This window comes from Myxocyprinus asiaticus, chromosome 11, assembly GCF_019703515.2.
Source record: "Myxocyprinus asiaticus isolate MX2 ecotype Aquarium Trade chromosome 11, UBuf_Myxa_2, whole genome shotgun sequence".
NCBI lineage: Eukaryota > Metazoa > Chordata > Actinopteri > Cypriniformes > Catostomidae > Myxocyprinus > Myxocyprinus asiaticus.
The window spans coordinates 37,588,617-37,615,794 of NC_059354.1; the positions used below are offsets into that span (position 1 = coordinate 37,588,617).

The following is a 27,178-nucleotide window of genomic DNA, read 5'->3' on the forward strand; positions in this document are numbered from 1 at the left end:
ACGTGGTGAGTTGTGTGTGGATGCTGCGGAGAATAGCATGAAGCCTCCACACGTGCTATGTCTCCACGGTAACACGCTCAACAAGCCACGTGATAAAATGCGCAGATTGACTGTCTCAGATGCAGAGGCAACTGAGATTCGTCCTCCGCCACCCGGATTGAGACGAGTCACAACGCCACCATGAGGACTTAGTGCATTGGGAATTGGGCATTCCAAATTGGGGAGAAAAGGGGAGAAAAAAATATATATTGTTGTAAAACTGCCTTTCATTATAATTATTTTTTTTTTTTTAAATAACAGTTTTTATAATGACTGGAAAGGAGAGGAACTGCTGCTTTCTTTAAACATGAAGAAAAGAGTGTTATGCTGCAAAACCTGTCAAACGCATTTCAGCACCAAAGGAAATGAACAGAGACTGATCAAACAAAAATATTGACATAATCTATATTAGACTATGAAAAGAAAAAAAAAAAAGATTGACTGTTCCACTGAGACAGACACATTTAGGAAAGGTTAACTGCACATAAGTTGATTTAATTAATTAGCTTAACATCGCACTTTCCCATATGAGTTCGACTTTCTCCACGAGCACGATCCAAGGCAGCCATGGGACGTCGCCTTTAGCGAAACATGTGACTCAATTGGACTGACAAAAAAACTACATTTAGAATGTGAATAAAGATTTCTGCCACATAAACATTCTTTTTTACATGCAATAAACATTCAGTGTAATTATCAAAATTAAAAATATGTTTTTGGAAGTTCAGATAATCCATTTAAAATCCTCTTCACTCAAATATCTGAGGGGGCACGTGCCCCCCTTACTTTGAATGGGAATGACGCCTCTGGTAATTAGCACTTGCTGAGAAGTTATATCTCACGACTTGACTGCAAATGCTACATCCGAAAACACTGATAAAGCCCACTGCTAATATTAGGGCCATTTAACACGGACATGATTGTTAATTCGCTGAAAACGTAGGGCAGTTCTACGTACTGCTTGTGCACCTAAAACCCTGATGCGACCGTGTGTTATCGTTTAAAAAAAAATAAGAGGTATCATAAAAATGTATTTAGTGCTACCTTGAAGAAGTTATTTGACAAAAGATATTCACATAGTGTATATTCCACAAGACAAATGATCCGGTTCAAAAGTTTACATTCCCTTGGTAAAAGGATTAGTTCACCCAAAAATGAAAATTCAGTCATTGTTTACTCACCCCTGTATTGCTATAACTCCATATGATTTTCTTTCTTTTTCTTAACACAAAGGGAGAAATTGTGAAAAAAAAATAATAATTTCAGTGATGTCACACAATGGCAGTTTATGATGACCACTTCTTCAAGCTTCAAAAGAACACAAAGTATAATTCAGAAGTCTAACAAATTATTGTATGAGACTCATGTCTTGTTCTGAAGGAACACGATATCTGATGTATTATTAAGTGAAACACTTCACCGACCGTTGACCTCTTGTTCGCGTACATGAGACAGACTGCACACAAGTTTTAGAGCTACTGGCACGAGGCCAAACCCTTTAATATGGTGTGTTGCTTTCTCTATGATTAATGACTTTGTGTAATAATTGTTCATGAGTCCCTGCTTTATCCTGAGCTGTGAAGCTACCCACTTTTCTTAAGAAAAATACTATACATTATTTTGTTTCCCAGCATCTTCTGCACATTTGAGTTCTTCCCAACAGTGGCTAAATGATATAGACATCCAGCTTTTGACACTTAGGACAACATACACAACTATTACTAAAGGGACAAACATTCATTGATGCTCAGGAAGGCAACACATGAACCAAGGGGATGCAAACTTTTGAACAGGATGATTTGTGTAAATTACAGTACATTTTGTGTAATGTATTTAGTTTTTCACTATTTAACCACATTTTAGCTTTTTTTAAAATTTATTTACAAATTCCACATAGCCTGTCCATATAATTTCATATTGCATGTGTAATTATGAGAAGACTTGTCATGTCAGGTACACATTTTAACACAAAATTCACAACACTGGAACCTAAAATTCTAAATACAATCCCCAATCTCAACATTTAAAGGAATGTTCTGGGTTCAATACAAGTTAAGCTCAATCAACAGCATTTGCGGCATAATATTGATTATCACAAAACTTAATTTTGACTCGTCTCTCCTTTTCTTTAAAAAAAGCAAAAATCGAGGTTACAGTGAGGCACTTACAATGGAAGTGAATGGGGAAAATGAAAGTGAATGTGGCCAATTTTTGGAAACGTAAAGCTTATAATTTTATTAAAGCACTTGCATTAATTCTTCTGTTAAAACGTATGTATTATTTGAGCTGTAATATTGTTTAAATAGAATTAATGTATTGTCAAATCAATGTGTAACGCAACAAAATTGATTTTCTTCTCTGAAAACGATACTTGAGGCAATAGCAAGAAGGACAATGAGGATATTTAATTTATGAAGAAAAAAATCAGTGACCCTACCTAAACTGGGACTGTCCTGTGTAATAAACCGGGACCTCTGGTCACCCAGTCTATAATTAAATTATATTATATATAATTGTGGAAAAAAAATTAAAATAACATATTTTAAGCAGCTTGTCAATGCTTTAAAAACAGAAAAACAATAAATAGGTGCTGTTTATCTGTTTTTCAGAGTTGCAGTCTGCTTTAGCAATAAAAATAAAAATAATAATAATAATAAAAAAAAACATTCCCAACTATTTAAAAAGTTACAGTTAATATCAAGGACCAGTTTAAGTTGACAACACTGCATGGACCACAAGAGATTACAGTGGATACATTATGCCTAAAAAGACTTAATAGCCCAATATTAATTATATTTTTCTGAATTTTAATTTTGATATGTTGTTTTAGTAAACTGTGAGAGACATGATGTGGGTGACTTGACTTAAAGGAATAGTAATATAATATATAAGTGTTGTTTTGTTTCTAAAAATAATCATTCTTTTGGGTTCAGAAGAACTTTATTTGTCGACTGGAGTCGTGTGGATTATTTTGATGCACCCTAAATATGCATTTTGAACCGTCAAAAAAATGGAGTACATTCACTTGAATTGATTAAAGGAGGAGGCCTGAAATGAAATCCTAAAAATCTTAAATTCTGTTTTGATGAAGAAAGAAACTCAGATACATCTCGGATGGCCTGATGGTGAGTAAATTATCAGCAAATTTTCATTTTTGGGTGAACTTTTCCTTTAATAAATTTCTTAACCACTACGAAACCACGATGCGAGCACCGTCTTAGCTGCACAAACACAGTGTGCGATTTTACCAGTTGTCAGTTCTAGTTTCTAGTACATTGGCTACATACCCGTCTTTATGTGTTCATCGTGCCAGCCACCTCGGTAATCGGTGTTATACAGCAGTCTCCATAGTAACATTCAAGTGTATTGGTTGACTGAGTGTGCCGCTCTGCAGGTGTGTTTGCTCAACATGGTTAAACAAACTCTGGCTACATCTATGACATCAGGGGATGCTACAACTGCTTGCAGACAGTGTCCATTAATTTCTGTTTCGTTTTTTTTAATTTTTTTATTTTAGTTTGTTTATTGCATCACAAATCAAATGCCATGCACTCGGCTGGACTCAGAAAAAATCCTGAGTCCCAAAGGCTCGTGTCCGAGTCAAGTCTGATTAAAAATGCATCCGAGTCCGTGACAAGTCCAAGTAAATTAAAATTGGACTCGAGTCCGAGTACGAACTTGAGTACCCCAACTCTACTTATCTAGGCATTGCTAGCATGTTTTAGCATGTCGCTAGCATGTTTTAGCATGTCGCTAACATTTTGCTAGAATGTTTTGCATATAGCTAGGTGTTGCCAGTATGTCTGTCACAGATTTGGTGCATGTAGCTTGAATGTAGCTTGAAAACCTTAGTAGTAAGTATAGTCAGACATTTTTGAATTGGAGACAATAGAAAATCCGGCCTGTTCAGAGATCCACTACGGGAATACCGTAATTCCGATCAGTTAGAAAATATACAGCACTTTATTTGGGATCAATCAGAAGGTCTGTACAAAGTTTGGTGCATGTAGCTTGTAAGCTCTAGGAGGGGCACACTATTTGGGATTAGTCTGAAGGTCTGTGGCGAGTTTGGTGCATGTAGCTTGAAAGCTCTAGGAGGAGTTACAGTTAGAAATTTTAGTCTCAGAAATAATAATAATAATAATAATAATAAGTTTAAATGGTATAACAGTAGGTTGTCTTTTCCAAGCCAACCTAATAATAAGTTGAAAAAGTAGATCAGTAGTTTGGCTTTTTAAAGCCAACCTAATAATAAATTTATATAGTAAAACCAACCTAATAAACCAACTGATAAGGTAGCTTTATGCAAACATGTAGAAAATAAATAAATAAACAAAAACAGATGCGGTATAGAGTATTCCTTTAAATAGTATTCCTTTAAATAGAAGAATGATTGCCATGTAAATCTTTGAATCTGACTACTTCCACAATCAGATTCAGTATTAAAAGACAAATTTCTTGCAACAAACTCTCATCCAGAGATGTGTAGTTATGGAATAAGGAGGCTAAAATGTTTACACAGACAGAATTTCGGGATGCTGCTTCTAATTATCATCTTGTTTCTTGAGTAAAGACAGCAATATGAGAAGACACTTTTTTTGTTTTTGTTTTGTTTTGTATGTTAGGAAAACAAACAAGACCATTCTGCACTATTTTCTTTTTTTTATTTTATTTTTTTTTTTTTTAATGAGTGTCCTAATTCACTTTGTTTGACAGAACTCACAAGCTTTTGTGGTAATATTGAGAATAAATGTAAATAAATGTTATGTCCACTGGATTGCAGTGTTTAGACAGTACAATTAGAATCTGTATTCTGACTGAATTCAATATGGATTGCCGAACATATATGCATGTAAACATAGTCAATGTGTGAACTTCATAAGCACAGAAGTCTCTTTCCAGTGCTTTATCTTGTACTATGCCAAGTTACCTCTGGTGTCAAAACTCATTTCCATATTCATACTGAGTCACTGAATAATGAATTCGATCTGCAAAGGCTCTTCGTAGGTGTGGGTGCTCTTCAGCCTACAGAGGTGCAAATGTCTGAATTCATACCATCTCCAGCCAGTCTGGGTGGTGATTTAAAACAAAAAATTACTATAATAACAAAGAGGTGGAAATGGTAGACACTCCAACACATTATTGATCAGTCTTATTATATGTATTTGTTTATTAGCAGAGATCACCAACTTCCCCACTCCATTTGACCCCCATTTTCACTTGTCTTAAACATATTTAGTGGGGTCCAAAAGTCTGAAACCAGCAGTGGAAATGTACATTTTCTAATTTAATACAACATTTTCATTAAAAATTATATTATCAGTGTAACAATTTGAGTGAAAAGTTAGTTGAAAAAAATAAATAAAACATGACCTGCAGAGTACCTTAGCATTCGGTAAGTCCCCCATTTGCACAAGTTTGTGCAAAACCTGATGATCCATGTTATCCAGCATGATTTGAGAAAGTTTCAAAGACTATCTTGTGTGTTGTAATGGCAGCAAGAAAATATGACCTTGGCTTTTACACATGCTTGATTAGTGACCTAGAAATAGTGCAGATTCTTTTTTATTTCTGCTTAATTTTATGTCCTAACTTTTCCTATGATTTACATTTTTCAAAACTCTAAAACTGTGTATGTCCAGGCTTAAATAATAAATAAATAAATAAAAAAGATTTTCTGTATGGTTTCAGACCTTTGTGCCCCCACCTTATATAGCAAACATAGGATAACCACTTTTACAAAACGCCACATTAGATTTCTACTGTTAAAGGAATAGTTTACCCAAAAATGAAAACTCTCTCATTCACTTGATGTGTATGACTGTCTTTCTTCAGCAGAACACAAATTAAGATATTTAGAAAAATGTTGAAGCTCTGTAGATTCTTATAATGGAAGTAAACGAGTGCCATCTGGCTGCTGGCTGTTTGACGGACCAAAAGGCATATTTAGACAGCATAAAAGTAATCCACACGACTCCATTTCATCAGTTAATGTCTTCTGAAGCAAATCGATAGGTTTGTGTAAGAAACAAATCAATAATTAAAACTTGATTAACTTAAATCGCTTCCTGCCAGCAGTCAACGCATCAGTGACGTAAGCACTATGGCATGTTCACGCGAGAATTCGGAAGCATGTGATTTGTGGACAACAGAGGAACGAATGTCACACGAGAGTTTGTTCATTTCAAACAGAAATAGAGTGCTGGGTGGAAGCAACGATTTAATGTTAAAAATGTTTTAATTATCAAATTTGTTTCTTACACCAACCTATCGGTTTGCTTCAGAAAACATTAATTGATCGACTGGAGTCGTGTGGATTACTTTTATGCTGTCTAAATATGCCTTTTGGTCCGTCAAATAGCCAGCAGCCTGATGGCACCCGTTTACTTACATTATAAGGACCACAGATGCTACAAGACGGCTTAGATTTTGGACCCGACTGTACCAAGTGTAAATGGTCAGAGCCTCAATATGCTTTTAAAATGGAACTGCTCTAATTTCCACCCAATAAAGAAAACATATTACAATTTCTGCCATTCATGAGATTACACTCAAGTATTTGCATTTTAATGTTTTTTTGCTGACAAAATGCTCTTTGTAGGAACTCCAGAGTAATCTACAAATAAGCCTTTGATGTACCACAGTATTTTCAGTGTATTTTATTAGTCAGCACTGTTTCATAAAGCAAACAAGTTTTACCTCAAAGATTTACAAGATACTTCAAAGACTTGGAAATGATTTTTTTCTCTCAGTTGCTGTTGGCTTGTTGCTTAATATTATGGCATTCTTGTGCAGGAAGTGATGTCCCTGTCCCTCTATTTCACAGGTGAGCTGTCTCCATGCAGGGTTCTGAATGGTGGCTGTGGTGACCTGTGTTTCCTTACTCCAGATGGCACAGTCAACTGCAGCTGCAGAGGAGAGCGGATACTGCTCGATGACAACAGATGTGTGTGTAAGTGTCAACTTCACATGTGCTTCTGCATGTTGTCAAGAAATATGGGTCGCTCCAAGCCATGTTAAAAAAGATTTGCTTTAGTTATTCCAACATTTAGTTAACACTTTTTATTAATGGTGCATACAACAAAATCACTCTTACTCATACTGCATAATTTCTTCAAGTTCAAGTTTACTGGCATTTAGTATTTTCACATAAAATTTAATGAATTAATAGCCACACAATTAATTCAGTTTAGTTTTTAATAGTTTTTTCTGTTTTTGCAGAAGAACACAAAATATTAAAGCTTTATTTGTTAACAAACCTTTATTTTGTTTGCTTTCTTAGCCAAAACATCCTCTTGCAACATCCATACAGAGTTTGAGTGTGGAAATGGTGAATGTATAGACTATCAGCTAACATGTGATGGAATTGCCCACTGCAAAGACAAGTCGGATGAGAAAATGCAATATTGTGGTAAGCAGCTGATCACAGCCATTTGCCGTATATACTCTCCGCTCTCAAATCATGAAAGCAGTAAGCACACAGGATTGGTTTAAGGTGGCAGTTCCATTCCCAAGGGCCTAAACCTAATAAAATGAGCTGGTTCTCCTTACAGCTTTCAACCAAAAGAGCAAATGGGGAAAAATGCCCAGAGGACCAGAAAGAGTAAATAAAAGACAGACTATATGAAGCTCTTTCTTTTTTTTTTTTTTTCATGTACTGATGTAAAAGATTTGCTTTTTCCATTTCCTTCTGTATCATTAGACAACAGGAGCTGCAGAAAGGGTCACCGTTCTTGCTACAACAGGCGTTGTGTGGCTAACAGTCGCTTTTGTGATGGAATCGATGACTGTGGAGACAACTCGGATGAGGCTTTTTGTAACAGTAGGTATTCTTTATACTGTATATACAAGGACTGTATATATATACAGTGGTGTGAAAAAGTGTTTGCCCCCTTCCTGATTTCTTATTTTTTTGCATGTTTGTCACACTTAAATGTTTCAGATCATCAAACAAGTTTAAATATTAGTCAAAGATAACACAAGTAAACACAAAATGCAGTTTTTAAATGAAGGTTGTTATTATTAAGGGAAAACAAAATCCAAACCTACATGGCCCTGTGTGAAAAAGTGATTGCCCCCTAAACCTAATAACTGGTTGGGCCACCCTTAGCAGCAACAACTGCAATCAAGCGTTTGCGATAACTTGCAATGAATCTTTTACAGCGCTGTGGAGGAATTTTGGCCCACTCATCTTTGCAGAATTGTTGTAATTCAGCCACATTGGAGGGTTTTCGAGCATGAACTGCCTTTTTAAGGTCATGCCACAGCATCTCAATAGGATTCAGGTCAGGACTTTGACTAGGCCACTCCAAAGTCTTCATTTTGTTTTTCTTCAGCCATTCAGAGGTGGACTTGCTGGTGTGTTTTGGATCATTGTCCTGCTGCAGAACCCAAGTTCGCTTCAGCTTGAGGTCACGAACAGATGGCCGGACATTCTCCTTCAGGATTTTTTGGTAGACAGCAGAATTCATGGTTCCATTTATCACAGCAAGTCTTCCAGGTCCTGAAGCAGCAAAACAGCCCCAGACCATCACACTACCACCACCATATTTTACTGTTGGTATGATGTTCTTTTTCTGAAATGCAGTGTTACTTTTACGCCAGATGTAATGGGACACACACCTTCCAAAAAGTTCAACTTTTGTCTCGTCAGTCCACAGAGTATTTTCCCAAAAGTCTTGGGGATCATCAAGATGTTTTCTGGCAAAAATGAGACGAGCCTTAATGTTCTTTTTGCTCAGCAGTGGTTTTCATCTTGGAACTCTGCCATGCAGGCCATTTTTGCCCAGTCTCTTTCTTATGGTGGAGTCATGAACACTGACCTTAACTGAGGCAAGTGAGGCCTGCAGTTCTTTGGATGTTGTTGTGGGGTCTTTTGTGACCTCTTGGATGAGTCGTCGCTGCGCTCTTGGGGTAATTTTGGTCGGCCAGCCACTCCTGGGAAGGTTCACCACTGTTCCATGTTTTCGCCATTTGTGGATAATGGCTCTCACTGTGGTTCTCTGGAGTCCCAAAGCTTTAGAAATGGCTTTATAACCTTTTCCAGACTGATAGATCTCAATTACTTTCTTTCTCATTTGTTCCTGAATTTCTTTGGATCTCAGCATGATGTCTAGCTTTTGAAGATCTTTTGGTCTACTTCACTTTGTCAGGCAGGTCCTATTTAAGTGATTTCTTGATTGAGAACAGGTGTGGCAGTAATCAGGCCTGGGTGTGGCTAGAGAAATTGAACTCAGGTGTGATAAACCACAATTAAGTTATGTTTTAACAGGTGGGGCAAACACTTTTTCACACAGGGCCATGTAGGTTTGGATTTTGTTTTCCCTTAATAATAACAACCTTCATTTAAAAACTGCATTGTGTGTTTACTTGTGTTATCTTTGACTAATATTTAAACTTGTTTGATGATCTGAAACATTTAAGTGTGACAAACATGCAAAAAAATAAGAAATCAGGAAGGGGGCAAACACTTTTTCACACCACTGTGTGTATATATATATATATATATATATATATATATATATATATATATATACACACACACACACACACACACACACACACACACACAGACACTACCGGTCAGAACTTTTGAAACACTTGACTGAAATGTTTCTCATGATCTTAAAAACCTTTTGATCTGAAGGTGTGTTTAAATGTTTGAAATTAGTTTTGTAGACAAAAATATAATTGTGCCACCATATTAATTTATTTCATTATAAAACTAAAATGTAATAAAAAAAAAACATTTTTTTGGAAATTGATGACTTGGACCAAATAATAAAGAATAGCAGCCAATAAGTGCCCAACATAGATGTGAACTCCTTCAATACTGTTTAAAAAGCATCCCAGGGTGATACCTCAAGAAGTTGGTTGAGAAAATGTCAAGAGTACATGTCTGCAAATTCTAGGCAAAGGGTGACTACTATTTATTTGGGATTTTGTTTAGTCACAACATGATTCCCATAGTTCCATTTATGTTATTCCACATTTGTGATGACTTGACTATTATTCTAAAATGTGAAAAAAAAAAAGAAAAAAAAAAGAAAAAAAAAGATAATCTGAAGATCAAATGAATTTTTCAATTCACTTCAAGCTGCTAATATAATTTATACTGAAAATAAATATTAAATTAGAAAAATGCTGTACTGTATGTCTAATGATACTATTATTTTGACTTATATATAAATTTCACTTAATGCTGAAGACTGTAACTTTTTCTGTGTTAAAATACTTTCTCCTGTCCAACCTTAATATGCATAGACTATAAGTAAGCCATTCATAGGTTAATTTTCTAGAAAATTGTTAACGCTTTGTCTCTGTGGTGCTATGAAAATCATCTGTTTGTTTTGAGCGACCTGTATGACATTGAGTCAGCCAATGGCATGAGTTGAGGGTGGGAATATCTCTTTGTTTGACCAATGGAAGATGGGGGCGTGTTCAGAAAGCTGTTTTGAAAACATAGTTTAATTTTGTAATTTCATTTGTTGCCGCTAGTTGCGCAGAAGTGACATACTTAAGCTTTAAGGAAGTTATTTATTTTGAAAAAGAAAATATGCAACATTCGCAACATACATTATACGTGCAACAGAACACATACGTATATACAACATACAGATATATTGTGCTGCTAATAAGGTTTATTTTGGACTCTCAAAATGTCACCCAATTGTCCAAGCTGTGAAAGCATTTTACAAGTAATTTTCTTTGAAGCTGTTTGGAAGACCGTGTTATCATCTGTAAATTGCAGTGCATATCAAGGAAATATCGCACACAATATTTCATTCATTTAAGCGTATGTCCAGCTGTTTTAGTCCCCCGTCTTTCTGCTCTCTGTGTAAATGAAGTGTCTCTGTTCCAGATGTCACGTGTGCTTCGTCTGAGTCATCCTGTCAAGATGGGACTTGCATACCAATATCCTCATGGTGCAACCAGGTCATTGACTGCGCTGATGCATCCGATGAAAAGAACTGCAGTAAGACAGTGATGCCCATGTTTCAGAGCTGCACACCTTCTATTCTACTATGGTTTTAAAGGGATAGTTCACCCAAAAATTAAAATTCTGTCATCATTTACCCTCATGTTATTCCAAACCCCTATGACCTGATCCTGTGGAACATGTTAAGGAGACAAGGAGATGTTAGACAGAAGGTTCGCCTCAGTCACCATTCACTTCATTGTATGAAACAGAGATGAAGCCACAGTGAATGGTGACTTCTGTGTTCCACGGAAGAACGGAAGTCAGGCGTGTTTGGAGCAACATGTTGAGTGAATGATGAGAGAATTTAAAATCAAATCAAATCACTTTTATTGTCACACAACCATATACACAAGTGCAATGTGGTGAATTTCTGGTGAACTATCCCTATCCCACTTTTTGTTATATTGTTTCATGCATGCAGCTTACAATCAAATATGCTGAGGCAATAATGAAATTCTCTGATTCATTCCAGTGAAAGTGAATTATTTCATTCATATTTAAAAAACAAAAACAAAAAAACGATTCATCGGTTTGAGTTCCTTTTCTAAAGAAACTGCACTACATTTTAGGTCTTCTTTTTATAGTGAAATATTTATTTAAATGTTTTTTTGACTCAGTTATATAAATGATGCTAATGCTGTATAAAGTTACGGAAAGTTACAAAAAATAGTCTTTCTTTTTTTTTTTCTGTTTTTATTGCACCCTATTTGACATACAGTATTTCATTCAAAGTTCATTGTTTTTGTACAGTAGAAAAAATATGGCTCTGATTAGCCCATTAAAACCAAATTTTACCCAGCCAAGTGGGCACATGTATTTTATTCCTTGGATAGCCCAATGAAGCAAACTGTCCTGATAATGTTGCAACTTCAGCTTTTACGTATTATTGAATAATGTTGCTCATTATTTAACAATGGAGAAATGCCTGTTTCCCGAACCAGCACATTGATCGCTTGTTATAAAGTAGAACTTAAGTGCTTCGTTATAGGAGCTGTCCAGCCAAAGGTGCTGATCACTTTGTCCAATATGTCCAGAAGTTTGTCTTCTCAACATGAAAATAATGCAGAAATACTTGCAAAAATGAAGATTGTAAAGTGCGTAACCTTTTTGAGGCGCCGATTGTTATCAACTAATACTGAATTTAATTAAAGAAATAATGATGGCTTTGGAAAGACAGGGTTTAAGATGTATTGATCCTCAACTATATAGAGATGAATGAAAGTGACGCAATGTGAATTAATGCGATTTGCATCATAATGAGCGGGATAATGTTATTAAATTGCACTGTGTTTTGTGTCATGTTCAAATTTAGACCTATCACGTCACATGCACAGATTGAGAGGACTGCATATTAATTTCAGTGTGATTTTCTCAATACATTTTTATCCTCTGAAACAGTGTAAAATGGCTTTCTAAAGATCAAAATATATTAATATAATTTATTAAATGTCCCCCTAAATGTATCTGATAAACTGTAAAAGATGCAATTAATTGAATTAAGAACGGTTCAAAGCTTTTGTTAATTTATGAATGTTTTTACATACTTGGATAACGATCCTTTTGGGAAATGTTTTATAGAGATTAAATACTAAAGTGCTCCTAACGTTCTACTTAGTGCTTTGATAAATCCAGTATGTTTTCTAAATTAATTTTATTTGAAGTTAGTGAAAGTATAACATGTATTCTTGCTTGCAATTGTAGCCAATGGGAAACAGCAGTTGCTCAATAGGACCCAATTGTAACATTCTGGCAGGCTGAAGACAGGAACAGACAAGGACAAAGTAGCTGAAGTGTGAACCCAAGTGCAGTTTATTTTACCATGCTGATATTCAAAACAAAACAAACATAAATGACTTGACTAAACTATAAACTTTTACTTAACTCGGAAACGAATAGACTAGACATGGAAACAGAGTTACAATCAAAAATACTCTACAAGGGACTAATGCAAACAAGAGGGCTTAAATACACTGACAAGGGAAACACCTGACACAGACTACCAATGACAAGACTTAACTAATAACAAGATAACAAGACTACTAAACAGGAACCAATAACAAAACAGAACTGATAACAAGTTGACAAGACAATAAACCAATGAGATCAAGGCACGTGAACATGAGGGAAACAGGATATCACAAGATTAGACAATGAAAACATGGAACTACAAACTAAAAGTCTTAAATACACCTTGTGACCTCTAGTGGCCGCTAGGAAAATGTCCTAAGTGTAACATAGACTCCTGTCAATTGTTCATGGGAGGAACAGGACATCATGTAACCGGCAGTCCAAGAAAGCACAGGGGAAACAAGAGGGCAAAACGAACGGGGGCAGAGCGAATGGGGAGTCTGAAGACCATTGTGAACCAGGAGACCAAGCAGGTCAGGGCAGATCAGGCAGTTGTCCAGAAGACCAAGGAGACCAGGGTGGAGCCAGTGGCCAGGGAAGTGGTTCCAGGAAGGGAGCGGGGTCCGGACGTTTGGGAGGTGGCTCCAGGAAGGGAATGGGGTCCGGCAGCCTGGGAGGAAGCTCCAGGAAGGGAACGGGGTCCGGCGGCCTGGGAGGCGGCTCCAGGAAGGGAACTGGCGGAGGGTCAGGAAACCAGGATGGAATTGGCAGAGGGTCAGAGACCATGACGGAATTGGCAGAGGGAAAGGAGGCAGAGCCGCAGGAGGTGGAGGCCCATGGGATGGAGCCGCTGAAAGTAGGGACTTCGCGGGAAGAGCTACCAGGGATGGAGGCTGGACGATCAGGAATTTGAGCCTCCAGGGCGGGGATGGCAGGGACAGGGATATGGCCTCTGTGTCCGTGGGCATTGGCAGTGACAGGCGAATGGCCTTCGTGGCAGTAAAGTGACAGGGGAAAGCCTCCGTGGTCGTGGGTACTGGCAGTGACTGGTTAGTCAGACCGGTGGCGCCCGGCATGAATCGGGCGGGGGAGGACTGTGACGAGGAGGAGGGTGTGGCCGTGCCGTGATGGAGCATGGCTGGCGCTGAATCAGCTGATCAGCGGGAGAACGAGATAAGGGACAGCCAGAGACGCCAGTTCGAGAGAGGGAGACGCACGCAGCTATGCTGCATGTGTGTCTTTTTTTTTTTTCTTTTATGTTGTTTTAAGTTCATTTATATCATTAAAACTTTATGCTGACTGTTCAGCCGGCTCCATGCCCAACCTTTTAACTGTTACAATAATCTTATATTTCAAAAGGAACTGCCCCCTTAAGTAGCTTCAATGTAGTCAGCTACCTTTTGTTAACATAATTAGCTTGAAGATTGGCAAGCGACAGTTTCAAAGTAGCTTTACTCCACACTAATTCTTCGATAGCAACGTAGCTATGTTATAAACATATTTGATTATTGTTTTTAAACTGCATTTTTTTTTTATTATTATTATTTTTATTTTAAGTTCATGAGGGTGTTTTTTTTTTTTTTTTTTTTTTTTTTTTTACCATACAAAACACAAAACATGCCATTTGTTTATGTAAATTACTTAAATTGAATCAATAATAAAAAAGAGTTCACTACAGAGGGATTTCTCCCCCCACACACCCCCCACCCCACACACACATTTTACATATCTGGGTAATTTTTGTCACTTTTGGTGGTGTTTTTGCCCCGAGTCCTTGTTAATTTCTGAATCTTGGTCAAGTCATTTGCATTTCTCTCTATCTCATGTGACCTACATGAGAGGTCTATAACATGTCTCCATTTCTTCCCAGATCACACTGATTGTGCAGACTTTTATAGAATGGGAGTGTCAGAAAAGGCCTTCATCAGTTGCAACACCACCTCACTTTGCCTTCACCCTTCCTGGCTCTGTGATGGAGCTAACGACTGCGGAGATTATGCCGACGAGAAAAACTGTCAGGGTAACGTTCAGTATAACTCTCAGTTTGTGTTAGCTTTGCAGTTTGAAGAAGCCAGCTTCCGTTAAAATCGAATTAATTTTGTCGAAACACTATTTATGAAGGGTGTAATGAAGCGGAGACAAGCCCCTGTCTTTTTCTCTTTGCCTGAAAAGCCGCAAAAGGTTCTGAAGGCAGATTAATAATTATCGCTGATTGTCAGACTTGTGAATGGCAGATATTTAAACATTCTCGCAGACTGCAATTCCCTTCAAAACTGTTGATTAAAAGGTGGCTTGAAAATTAGTCTTGGCAGGTGTCGGCTTATTACTCGTTAGTGTGTCAGTGGTTTCAAATAGAATGAAAATGTGTAATTTATCTGTGGAAACCTGTTGAATGGTGATTTTAATGAAGCAAAAGCACTTTTACACTTATAGTTCCATTGAGAATTGCATCACATAAAAATTTCATCTGACTAGGAGCACATTTTAGTGAGGGAATAATGATCCAAACAACCACTGGACTGAATTCTCACAACGCTAAGCAAATCTTGGACTTATTTACGCTCTCCATAATCAAACACATATTTTCTCCACTCTGTGTCTGGCTGCAGTCTCCCATGGGCAGAAATGTGCGGAAGGCCACTTTGCTTGCCCCAGCGGGAACTGCATCTCCAGCGTGTGGCTGTGTGATGGGCAGAAGGATTGTGAGGACGGTGCAGATGAGTTCCAGTGCGGTAAGCATGGCTGGTATTAGCCTCCTATTGCTTTCATTCGGCTTGATTTCTCATGTGGAGCGAGAGATTACGGCCCACCTCAGGAGATGGGCTTTGAATGCAGAAACCAATTCGACTGCTAATACAGAGGTTAAGAGAAGCATTTTCAGGTGACAAAAATGATCTTGATGTGTACTTGTGCCCTTGGAGGCTTATGTGTAGGTAAAAAAACCTCAGATCCCCACAGTCAGATTTAGTTCACAAAAAAGTTGTATAAAATCTTCACATCTGGATAGATAGATAGATATACAGACAGTCAGTCAGTCAGTCAGACAGACAGATAGATAAGCCAACTACATAGTAAAAAGGATTGCAGGCAGTTGTTTCATTAAGGTGTTATTTCTGCTTAATCTAACCTTTAAAAATTACTTTTGTTGGTGTAATGTATTTAGCTTAACATAGTCATATGAAATAATTTTTTACTTAAATAAAAAACAGTTAATACACTGTAGATGTTTCCCACAAAGCTATTTTTTTAGGTTACCAGACAAAATAATTTTGCAGTGTTCAAACTATACCTTATTTGATGCTCTCTTGTGCAGATTTTTTAATTGAAAGGATTTTTTTATTGACATAACATGACAAAGTCTTTGCTCGCTGTCAGCACTTTGAAGAGAGATAGGATATCTGCAGATGTAGACAGAGAGCATCAGGCAGTCAAGGAGAATCATGGGAATTTGAGACCAACCTATCCTGCTGTGACCCTTAATTTCATTCTCCATGGTGTAACCCCAGGAGTGGACCACTCTGACTCTTTGGCAGACAGGGTCTGACTAGAATAGAATTGAAAGGGGGGGAACATAATAATACGTGGCTTAGACATACACTGTGTGTCGTCTCCTTTTTCATCTGCCTTTCTGCTATCACATTTGCACAATCATAGGCTTATTATAGTATATAATTATATTTGCATAGAATTATACTCCAAAAGACTCATGCTGTATTCTTGATAATGCCAGAACAAAATTTCTCTCTGAGGGATGTCTTCAACTGTGTGAATATGTACAGTAACATACTGCAGTCATTAATAATCCTGTCAAATGGGTTGAAAAGCACAGTTTACTTTCTCGTGTTGACAAATGTCCTGTTGGAAGTTTGAGAATGATTTTAAATAACCAATAGCCTTTTAGTTCATGTCAAAACCGTAAACCAAGATTTTAGAGAAAGACTAGAAATACTGTAGATTTCAAATGTGTATACACTGGCGGCCAAAAGTTTGGAATAATGTACAGATTTTGCTCTTTTGGAAAGAAATTGGTACTTTTATTCACCAAAGTGGCATTCAGCTGATCACAATGTATTGTCAGGACATTAATAACGTGAACAATTACTATTACAATTTGAAAAAAAAAAAAGAAAAAATGTTCAGAACTTATTAAACTACTTCAAAGAGTTCTCATCAAAAAATCCTCCACATGTAGCAATGACAGCTTTTCAGATCCTTGGCATTCTAGCTGTCAGTTTGTCCAGATACTCAGGTGACATTTCACCCCACACTTCCTGTAGCACTTGCCATAGATGTGACTGTCTTGTCGGACACTTCTCACGCACCTTACAGTCTAGCTGATCCCTCAAAAGCTCAATGGGGTTAAGATCCATAACACTCTTTTCCAATTATATGTTGTCCAGTGTCTGTGTTTATTTGCCCACTCTAACCTTTTCTTTTTGTTTTTCTGTTTCAAAAGTGGCTTTTTCTTTGCAATTCTTCCCATAAGGCTGCACCCCTGAGTCTTCTCTTTACTGTTGTACATGAAACTGGTGTTGAGCGGGTAGAATTCAATGAAGCTGTCAGCTGACGACATGTGAGGCGTCTGTTTCTCAAACTAGAGACTCTGATGTACATATCCTCTTGTTTAGTTATACATCTGGCCTTCCACATCTCTTTCTGTCCTTGTTAGAGCCAGTTGTCCTTTGTCTTTGAAGACTGTAGTGTACACCTTTGTATGAAATCTTTACTTTTTTTGGGCAATTTCAAGCATTGCATAGCCTTCATTCCTCAAACCAATGATTAACTGATGAGTTTCTAGAGAAAGATGTTTCTTTTTTTGTTGCCATTTTTGACCTAATATATGACCTTAAGACAAGCCAGTCTATTGCATACTGTGGCAACTCAAAAACAAACACAAAGACAATGTTAAGCTTCATTTAACAAAACAAATAGCTTTCAGCAGTGTTTGATATAATGGCAAGTGATTTTCTAGTACCAAATTAGCAATTTAGCATGATTACTCAAGGATAAGGTGTTGGAGTGATGGTTACTGTAAATGGGGCCAGTCTAGATTTGATCATAAAATGACTTTTTTCAAATAGTGATGGTGTTGTTTTTTTACATCAGTAATGTCCTGATTATACTTGTGATCAGTTGAATGCCACTTTGGTGAATTAAAGTACTAATTTCCTTCCGAAACAGCACAGTCTGTACATTCTTCCAAACTTTTGGCTGCCAGTGTATCTGCTAGAAGGTTATTTTGTCAAATAAGGAGTATACTAGCTTTTAGATGATCTCAAAGCTAACAGACATGGACTGAAAGCCACAAAACTCTTTGCTCAACACAAATAAGGTAGAGGTTGATATGTATGCTAGAAATATATGTTTGTGAGGATAAAGAAAAAAAAAAAAAAGCAGAGAAAAAAATATTCTTCTTTATTGCAATGTCACATAAAATCCATTTTGAGAAAGATGTTTTTATTGGCTAAGGGTCCTATTTTAAGAGCGCTAGCATTAAGCACAGCACTATGCCATAAGTCATAAGCGCAAAGTCAGTGGGCATGGCCGTGAAATTTTGGTATTTTCATGCAAGCTTGCGCTAAGTCTAGGCACAAGTGGGCTGGATTAAGTGCAATATTATTCAACCGTCTGCGTCCTATTGTAGGCTATAGTTCATTCCCTCAAGCACCAATGATATAAACCAAGACAGCATATTCATAAGAAGTTGGTAGTGTAAATGGACTGTATGCAATAAATTAGAAGAATTGAAAATTGCGTTCTTTTGTGCATTAAAATGCCTCCTTGTGATTGTGGGGCATATATCTATGACAGTGACATGCTCCTTTTATATGCATGGAAAATGTGATTTTCATCAGAATGTGGATGTTGGCTCTGTTAAATTACAGAGAATGTAAGTATTATTATTCATTTTCATCTACTGACACACAAATCATGTCTAGGATTAACAGTGATTGTATTGGCACGCACTTCACTTCTAACGGTCGATATTGATCAGTTAAATTAATTTACTGAAACACAATAAAAATATACTAATCATATTTCTAAATTGAAATTACACTTCAAACGAAATGAAAATATAATCAAAATAATGAAGTAGTCAAAATCATTACCAATTCCAAACATTTTACTCTCTCTAACTTCTTCCACTGGCCCATTTTGCAGTGACTTAAGCATCACTATGACAACAGGTGGAAAAATACCTTTAGACTTACAAATTAGAACATAAATAAATTGTAAATGTAAACAATAATAATAATAATAATAATAATAATAATAATAATTGAAAAATAAACCATGACCTATAGATAGTTTAACACAAATCTTATATATTTTTTTTATATACAAGACTCATATAAAACTCTGATTGTCAGGGACATAATTTGATGGTCCACTATATTTTCAGAGTTTAGACATGAACTTTATTACCACCTGCTAGTGGAATATCTCCAAAATGCAAATGCAGGAACTGAATTTAAACTTTACGAGTAAACCCACGTCTTAACTTAGCGCAACAAACTATTTCTCGGGAAAATAGCAAATTGCGATTTGCGGCACTTCATTAACAAACAATACATCCACAGTTTGTGCACATACACCCATAATAGCGCAAACACTCCCACCCTTGCCAACTTGTGCTTTGCGCTGGAAGAAAAATTGCAATTAGAATTAGCACTCTCACGAAAATTGGATAAAATGTTGCGCATGGTCGTTGCACGTAGCGCTGCACTTTGCGTGCTCACGAAAATAGAGCCTTAAGACAGTTTTAGCATGTTAGTCAGTTTTGCTGTTGCTGTTTAGGTTTTTAAAGCAAAAGAAACACGCAATATAAGTTTAATTCATAGGTCCACAGCCAATATAATATTTAATTTAGAAATAAAGCAACCATGTGTGAGTTAAATCTTGCTTGTTGCTTTTCTAAACATTTTTATTTGTGACTGTCTAACTTCTTTGTTAATAGACTCCTCCTGCCTGTGGAACCAGTTTGCTTGTTCCAAGAACAAGTGCATTGCAAAGCAGTGGCTCTGTGATGGTGAAGATGACTGTGCAGACGGGGTGGATGAGAGCGTGGATCTTTGCGGTATGCATATGATCTCTCCTTCCATTTCTCACGACTGTAAATGGTCCGCTAATTACCATTTTTAGTGGCACAATGGCAACATTTTGAAATGTTTCAAAATTGAGTTGATATGCAGGCTAAATAAGATGCAACTATTATAAATTGGCCAATTATAAAAAAAAATGCAATCATGTTATAACATATATATTAATAAATGTTTGCAATAAACATTCGTTTAATTGGATTGTAATGAAATGTCAGCAAGAAATTAATGGCATTGCCCTGTGCTTAATAAAGGCAAATGCAATTAAATAGAAAAAGTACTTTCCAGAAGTTGAGAAGCAACACTCAACTTCTAAATGTGTGTGCTACGCATTTGTTCAAATGCTTTTCTGACTGATCTCTTAAGATGTTAAAGTATGCAATGAGTTAATATCTAGCATTAATAATTAAAAGTCCTGAGCAACAATTAATGGTACATTACTAACATAATTTTTTCCAGGCTCGGTGACCTGTGCCCCAGGGTTATTCAGTTGTCCAGGCTCGTACGCTTGTGTTCCAAAGCGCTGGTTGTGTGACGGGGAGAGAGACTGCCCTGATGGGAGCGATGAGCTCGCGGCAGCTGGCTGTGGTAAATATTCTCATTGATCTGTTTAAAATGTCTTCTGCATGTCAATGTACTATCAATGAAAGTTCCCTTCAAGTGTTGTTCTAGCAGCCATGTTAGGCATTCATTATAATTGGCTATTTGATATGTGCTAAGGCCGGAATTTAAAAATGCAGTGACACAAATATAAGATGTACTTAATCACAGGCACTGTAATTGCAATATGTGTTGTAATGTGTTTGAAAAGTCCAGGGACTCATAGAGATGAGTTGGGCTGATATGACTAGTATGCTAAAGTTAACCCTACAGTTCGTTAAGCTCAAGGTCATGATGTTTACTTTCCAGCTCCAAATAACACCTGCGATGAGAATTCCTTCCGATGCCTTAACAAAGGCTGCATTCCCAAACGCTTCGTTTGTGACCATGACAACGACTGTGGAGATGGTTCGGATGAGTCAGTTGAATGCAGTAAGAATCTTTATCTCAAAATGTCTGATTTCCCTCACTATACAAATAAGCTGTTTTGACATGAAAATAAATGGATAATGTACTTTCTGTAGCAAAAGTATATTTACCAACTTAAGCTAGTGCATTCTTGACACTTATTTTCTTGAAGTCAATGCAGTTACCTGCTTTCTGAATGCTAATTTCATTTATATATGAATATAAACTGATGATCACCAAAATTCAGCATTGAAACTGTAAAAATGTGCAGTGTTTTAATGGAAAAAGCGAGGCATTTCTCAGTTAATTAAAATTATCCTGTAAGCCTTTGGCTGCTCTGTGCTTACATCATTTGCATTATTCATTCTTTATTAAGACAGAACAATTTAAAGAATGCTCAATATTGTACTATATGTATTAGGGTTTTCCAAAGACTTTTTGGTAACACTTTACAATAAGATTCCATTTTTTAACATTAGTTAACAAAATTAACATGAACTAACAATGAACAATTATTTTACAGCATTTATTAATCTTTTAATCAGCATTTTTTAGCATGTATTAATCTAACACATTTTTTAAATCAAAGGCTGTATATGTTAACATTAGTTAATGCACTATAAACTAACATGAACTAACAATGAACGATTGTATTTTATTGACTAACATTAACACACAAAAATAATTGCTGTAAAAGTTGTTCATTGTTTGTTCATAATAGTGCATTAACTAATGTTAATGAATGGAACCTTATTGTAAGGTGTTACTGAACTGTTATATTTTTGCTTATATCAGAAAACTAAAATATCTTTGGGCCTTATGATGGAGAAATTAGACCTTGGTCTCCACAGGATCAAAGGGCACCTGCTCTGCTGGACATCAACCATGTGCATACGCCCTCAAAATGTATTGCACAAGGGCAATATGCCCTTACAGTATGTACTAAAGATAAAATATGAAATTGAATGTATGTGATATTATTCATAACAAAAGAGATTCCAAGGAATCATCTCATTAGAAAATACATAGTGTTGCCCAAGAATAGCTATATTACACACACTATCACATCTTTGTTGTCTCCAGCTTTATTCGTCTTGCACACATTGTTCAAATTTTTATTGATCAAATAATAGTTTACTAAAAAATAAAAGTTCTGCCATCATCACTTATCCTCATGTCATTCAAAATCTATATGATATTTAGCAGAATATACAGGAAGGAAGGTTTTTTTTTTTTCCTGTACTAAGAAAGTAGATGGGGACCAGAGTTTGGGAAGCACTAAAAAGGACAAAAATCACCATAAAAAATAGTCCACACAACTCATGCACTGTATTCCAAGTCTGAAACTTTGTGATAGGGTGGATGACAAGAGCATCTTGTGAGAAACAGACCAAAATTAAAAGCAGAGTTCACCTAAAAATGAAAATTCTGTCATTGTTTACTCACCCTTATGCCATTACATACCAGTATGATTTTCTTTCTTTTGTGGAACACAAAAGGAGTTGTTAGGCAGAATGAATGGGACTAACAGCCTCAGTCACCATTACCTTACATTGTATGGAAAAAAAAGATGCAATAAAAGTGAATGGTAACTGAGACTAATATTGTGCCTAACATCTCCTTTTGGGTTCAGTGCAACAAAGAAAATTATACAATTATTATACATCATTAATTATACATAGAGTTTGGATTGGGTGAGTATATGATGACAGAAATTTCATTTTTGGGTGAACTGTCCCTTTTAAAAATCATTATTCACTGTAATTCTTGTCTTCCACCCTTGTTTTTAAAAAATCATTAAAATCTGTCATGTCACGATACACTCAAGTTTATGTATGTAATATGATTTGACCAGGCAGAAAGCAAGGATGCCTTGATCAGTTTATCACACAAAGCTATCGTATGGCTTTAAAAGACTTGTTATTTAGTGCAGGAATCGAGTTTGATACTTTTGTTGTGATTTTATGATGCTAGTTTGTCCTGTCCAGAGTTTAACAACCTGATTCCCTTTCACTTTCGTCATATTAAGAAGAATAGCCTGTAAATTAAATTCAGTATCTCCTTTTCTGTTCCTTGAAAGACAACAAATCATATTGGTTTGACAAAGATGAATAAATGATGACAGAGTTTAAATTTTTTGGTGAACTATCCCTTTAAAATCTCAATCACTCTTTGGTATAGCAGAGTATATCAGTATGTTGACAGTCCTCACTCTTTATGCAGCATACCACTCGTGTGGGCCATATGAGTTCCAGTGTGCTGATGGCCGATGCCTGCTCAGTGCCCACTGGGAGTGTGATGGTTACCCTGACTGCCCTGACCGCTCTGATGAGCTGCCCCTCAACCTCAAATGCCTGGCTGCTGGTAATGGCCCTGTAAAGCTGTGCCTGAAATATGTTTGACTGATGGATGTGGGGCTTACAGAACATCTAAGGGATTACAAATGGCTAAGGAACATCATGAATAAAAGCAGGAGGAGTTAAAGTGGATAACTTTTTGCATCACCTGCAGGGATGGCATGTTTTCAGCTGAGCATACCAAGCTTCTATGAAAAAAACTTCCCATTTTCTGGCAGTTGCAGAAAGCGTGAAATATCATTTGTCTTTTTGTTGAAATAACCTATATGGCATTTAGCTTTGCAGGTTTCATACCATTCAATCAAATCCATGCTGCGTCCCAAAGCATTTTTAAGTTCCCTTTCGCAGAACTCGAGCTGTGTATGATCGCTATGGGGACACCATCCGAGTGTCACGTGGTCTGAAGCCCTTATACAATCACGGAAACGTATTGGCTGATGGTGCTTAAGTGACACCCCCATAGGGAGCTAAGTCATGGCCTCCATAAAGGCGCTTTTACATACTTTCGCCATCGAGTCATATTTTCTGTTCTTCAGTGCACAAATTTTCTAAGCCTGTGTTTGTTTCTAGTGACTCACGTCGAAGCGAGGATTATTTTTCTCACTTTGAGTGGCAAACACGTAAGGACGTCGTTGACACAGCGTAAATTTCAGAGCAATTTAAGTGTGTTTTTTTTCCCCAAACATTACAAGAGACAGACGAGGATAATGGAACTTCGTCGAGGCTCACAATTTCTCACCACGAGGCACTATCCCCACTTGTTCCAGTTCTACAGCCTCCAGATTTGAAGCTCCGTTTGCTGGAGCCATTCAGGTTTTTGCCTTTGTGTCTGAGAAGATAGGAGTGCGAACAGACACCGGAAACCTCCTCATGTTTGTTGCCCTCCCCCTGAGCGAAAGTGTGAGTCTCATCGGACATGCTCTGATTCCTAGCTCGGCAGCCATTTTCTGACGAACAACGCGTGCAAAAGACCATGCGTGTTGTGAGGGGGGCCCCTTTGTCCCTATTGTCTTTTTTTTGTGTCATTCTGGGAGAATGCACATGAATAAGGCAATGGAGGAGCGGCCTCAGCCTCTCTCTCTCTCCCCTCCCCATTCGAAGCATTGCTCGCGGCAGAGGGGATCATGCATGGACCGGTGAGCCCGGCTGCAGAACGAGGGGGCTGGAATAAGAGAATATTCCCCAACTGATTGATGGCGTACCAACGCACAGAGGACCATACTTCTGACCAGCTGAAGCCTGCTAAATTAATTATTGATGAAGTGGAGTTCACTATCGAGTCAAGTTTGCTGTTCTTCATGCCTTGATCACTCAACATTGTGTCTATCTCCCACAACCAACCCATTCTCAACTAAATTTTCTATCCGGTGTGCAAAAGCACTTTGTCTCAAGTACTACACGTTGTTCCCCCATTATATGCTGGGACCGGTTTAGTGTCTAACCCGTTTTTTAGTACGCCAATTTAGCTCGGTTTCCCCCGTAATTTCTGTTGTTGAACGAGCATTGAATATTTTTAGCTTGAGTTTTGCCTCTGCCTCCATGACCAAGGGTCTTGGGGCACATGTAATATAACTCAATGTACAATAAAAATAGGTCTACACACGAGTCTGACTTGTGTAACTGTGAAACGAAGGGTGAGCCCCCATTCAGTGAATGAAATTGGACTGTATAAATGTATGCATTTCTCCCCTGAGTATCAGGATGAGTTTGCCATTGCACACGCCTCGAATGCCCGACAACTAGAATATGGTTCAGTTTCCCCCTGCAGCTTGCTCTGGGGAGCTAACATAGAAAAACGCTTCCCGATTTCAGCCTCTGTCTTCTGACCAAGGGTCTCAAGACATGCATAACAGAATTTGATGTTCATCAAGCACAAGTGTAAACAAAACACTGTGAACGTAAGCACCACACGTTGTCCCCCCATAAAGAATGCTGGGGCCGTTGTGGTGAACCAGTTTTATCAAATAAACATTCCCCTAAATGTTCACACACTCTTCCCCATTCAAAATACCAGGGAAAAGGTTTACTCTGTCAGTGTCCCTGCTGTAAATGCATTTTAGGGCGCTCATCATTTATGCCTGAATACAATCATGGCAGAAACATTATTAAATCCCATTTAACCAGCCAAAGTAGTTGAGGCACAAAGGCCCCCCTCCGCTGTGCCGCTGGTTGTGGGGCAGTTGTCAAAAGTTAGCCAAGCGCGCCATCTAGTGGTTACATGTCATGCTACAGGCAAGAGTCATGCATTAATTCCTCTGTCTGCCCATCTAGCGGCTTAGCAGCAGTTGTAGGACATTTCAAACTGGGTACTTCAAATGATAGAGCATTGTTATGTCATTCAATTCAGATGGGCTCTGCCAGTATTCAGTGGGGTTGTTCTGACAGACATCTCTGTTCTGGAAGCCTCGTTTTTCATTCGGGAAATTCACTCTCATTTAGAAAAAGGGGCAATAGAAGAGATTCCCCCTTCTCAGAGAGAATGCGGGTTTTACGCCATTATTTACTGATCCTGAGAAAAGATGGCGGCTTGCGTCCCATTCTGGATTTGAGATGTTTGAATTTCACCCTAATGAAATGTCAATTCAGAATGCTGACGCAGAAGCAAATAATGTCACAAGTACAGCCGGGGGACTGGTTTGTGACAATAGATTTGAAGGACGCTTATTTCAATAATCAGATTGTGATTCATTTTTGAGGGGCAAAGTGTACCAATTTTGTGTCCTTCCGTTTGGACTTGCACTGGCACCATGCACTTTCACAAAATGCATGGATGTAGCTCTGACACCCTTAATGCTTCAAGGCATCCGCGTTTTGAATTATCTTGATGATTGGTTGGTGTTAGCTCACTCAGACTTTGGCTGCCCAACATCGAGATGTCGTTCTCAGCCATTTGAGCAATCCAGGGCTGAGTGTAAACCTAGACAAGAGCGTCCTGTTGCCAGGGCAACAGACTCTGTTTCCAGGTGTATATCTGAACTCGCAGGCGATGCAGGCGCACCTGTCTTCAGCTCGCATTCAGTCATAATGCCAGTGTCTAGCGATTTTCAGAGTTGGACCTGTTCTCCCTGCAAGAGCATTTCATATGCATTTGGAGCTCATAATCGTGGAGTCCGCTGTCATTCCCCTGGGCATATTGCATGCAAGAACTTTTCAGTGCTGGATGAACTCCACAAAGGGACTTCAACCACTGACGCATGCAGTTTGTCCTTTCAGTGATGCGTGGGTGCTACCAAACTCTGCTGCCATGGAAACGGACCCGCCTTCTGATGTCTGGCGTTCCATTGGGACAGGTTTGTCGTTGCAAGGTGATAACGACAGACGCATCCTCCGCGGTTTGGGGTGCTGTACACTAAGGTCATCCAGCCTATGGAGTCTGGACGGGCCAGCGGCAATATTGGCACATAAACTGGCTGGAGATGCTCACAGTGCTGCTGGCGTTAAGGTTTTTCCTTCTGGAGATTCAGAACAGTTATGTCCTCATCCGGTTGGACAATAGGACGGTGGTGTCCTACATCAATCGCCAGGGAGGGTTATGCTCTCGTGCCATGCTAAGGCTGGCATGTTGCATTCTTCTGTGGGCACGGGACAATGTACTATCACTATGAGCCATACATGTTCCGGGCCGGTTGAACTTGGGGGTGGATCTCCTGTCCAGAAAGGGCCTGATGCCCAGAGAATGGACATTACATCCTCAGATTATTGAACAAATCTGGAGGAGATTCGGCAGAGCAGAAGCGGACCTGTTTGCTTTGAGCGAGATGTCTCATGGTCCCCTCTGGTTTTCTTTCTCACTCCCAGCACCACTGGGCATCGCTGTGCTGGCGCATCAGTGGCCGAGAGTGCGT

The 27,178-nt window shown here is 38.0% G+C and overlaps 1 protein-coding gene across 1 annotated transcript in view; it reads left to right on the forward strand.

The window, feature by feature from the left end:
- The window catches only part of LOC127448473 (low-density lipoprotein receptor-related protein 1B-like), a 508,438-nt gene that overhangs the window by 378,909 nt on the left and 102,351 nt on the right, over positions 1-27,178 (forward strand). The window contains exons 44-53 of the mRNA XM_051711016.1: positions 6,866-6,991; positions 7,322-7,450; positions 7,742-7,861; positions 10,901-11,014; positions 14,739-14,888; positions 15,478-15,600; positions 19,827-19,946; positions 20,428-20,556; positions 20,878-21,000; positions 23,200-23,340. Of these exons, the coding sequence (XP_051566976.1) occupies positions 6,866-6,991; positions 7,322-7,450; positions 7,742-7,861; positions 10,901-11,014; positions 14,739-14,888; positions 15,478-15,600; positions 19,827-19,946; positions 20,428-20,556; positions 20,878-21,000; positions 23,200-23,340 (1,275 nt within the window). The remainder of the gene's footprint in view (positions 1-6,865; positions 6,992-7,321; positions 7,451-7,741; positions 7,862-10,900; positions 11,015-14,738; positions 14,889-15,477; positions 15,601-19,826; positions 19,947-20,427; positions 20,557-20,877; positions 21,001-23,199; positions 23,341-27,178) is intronic.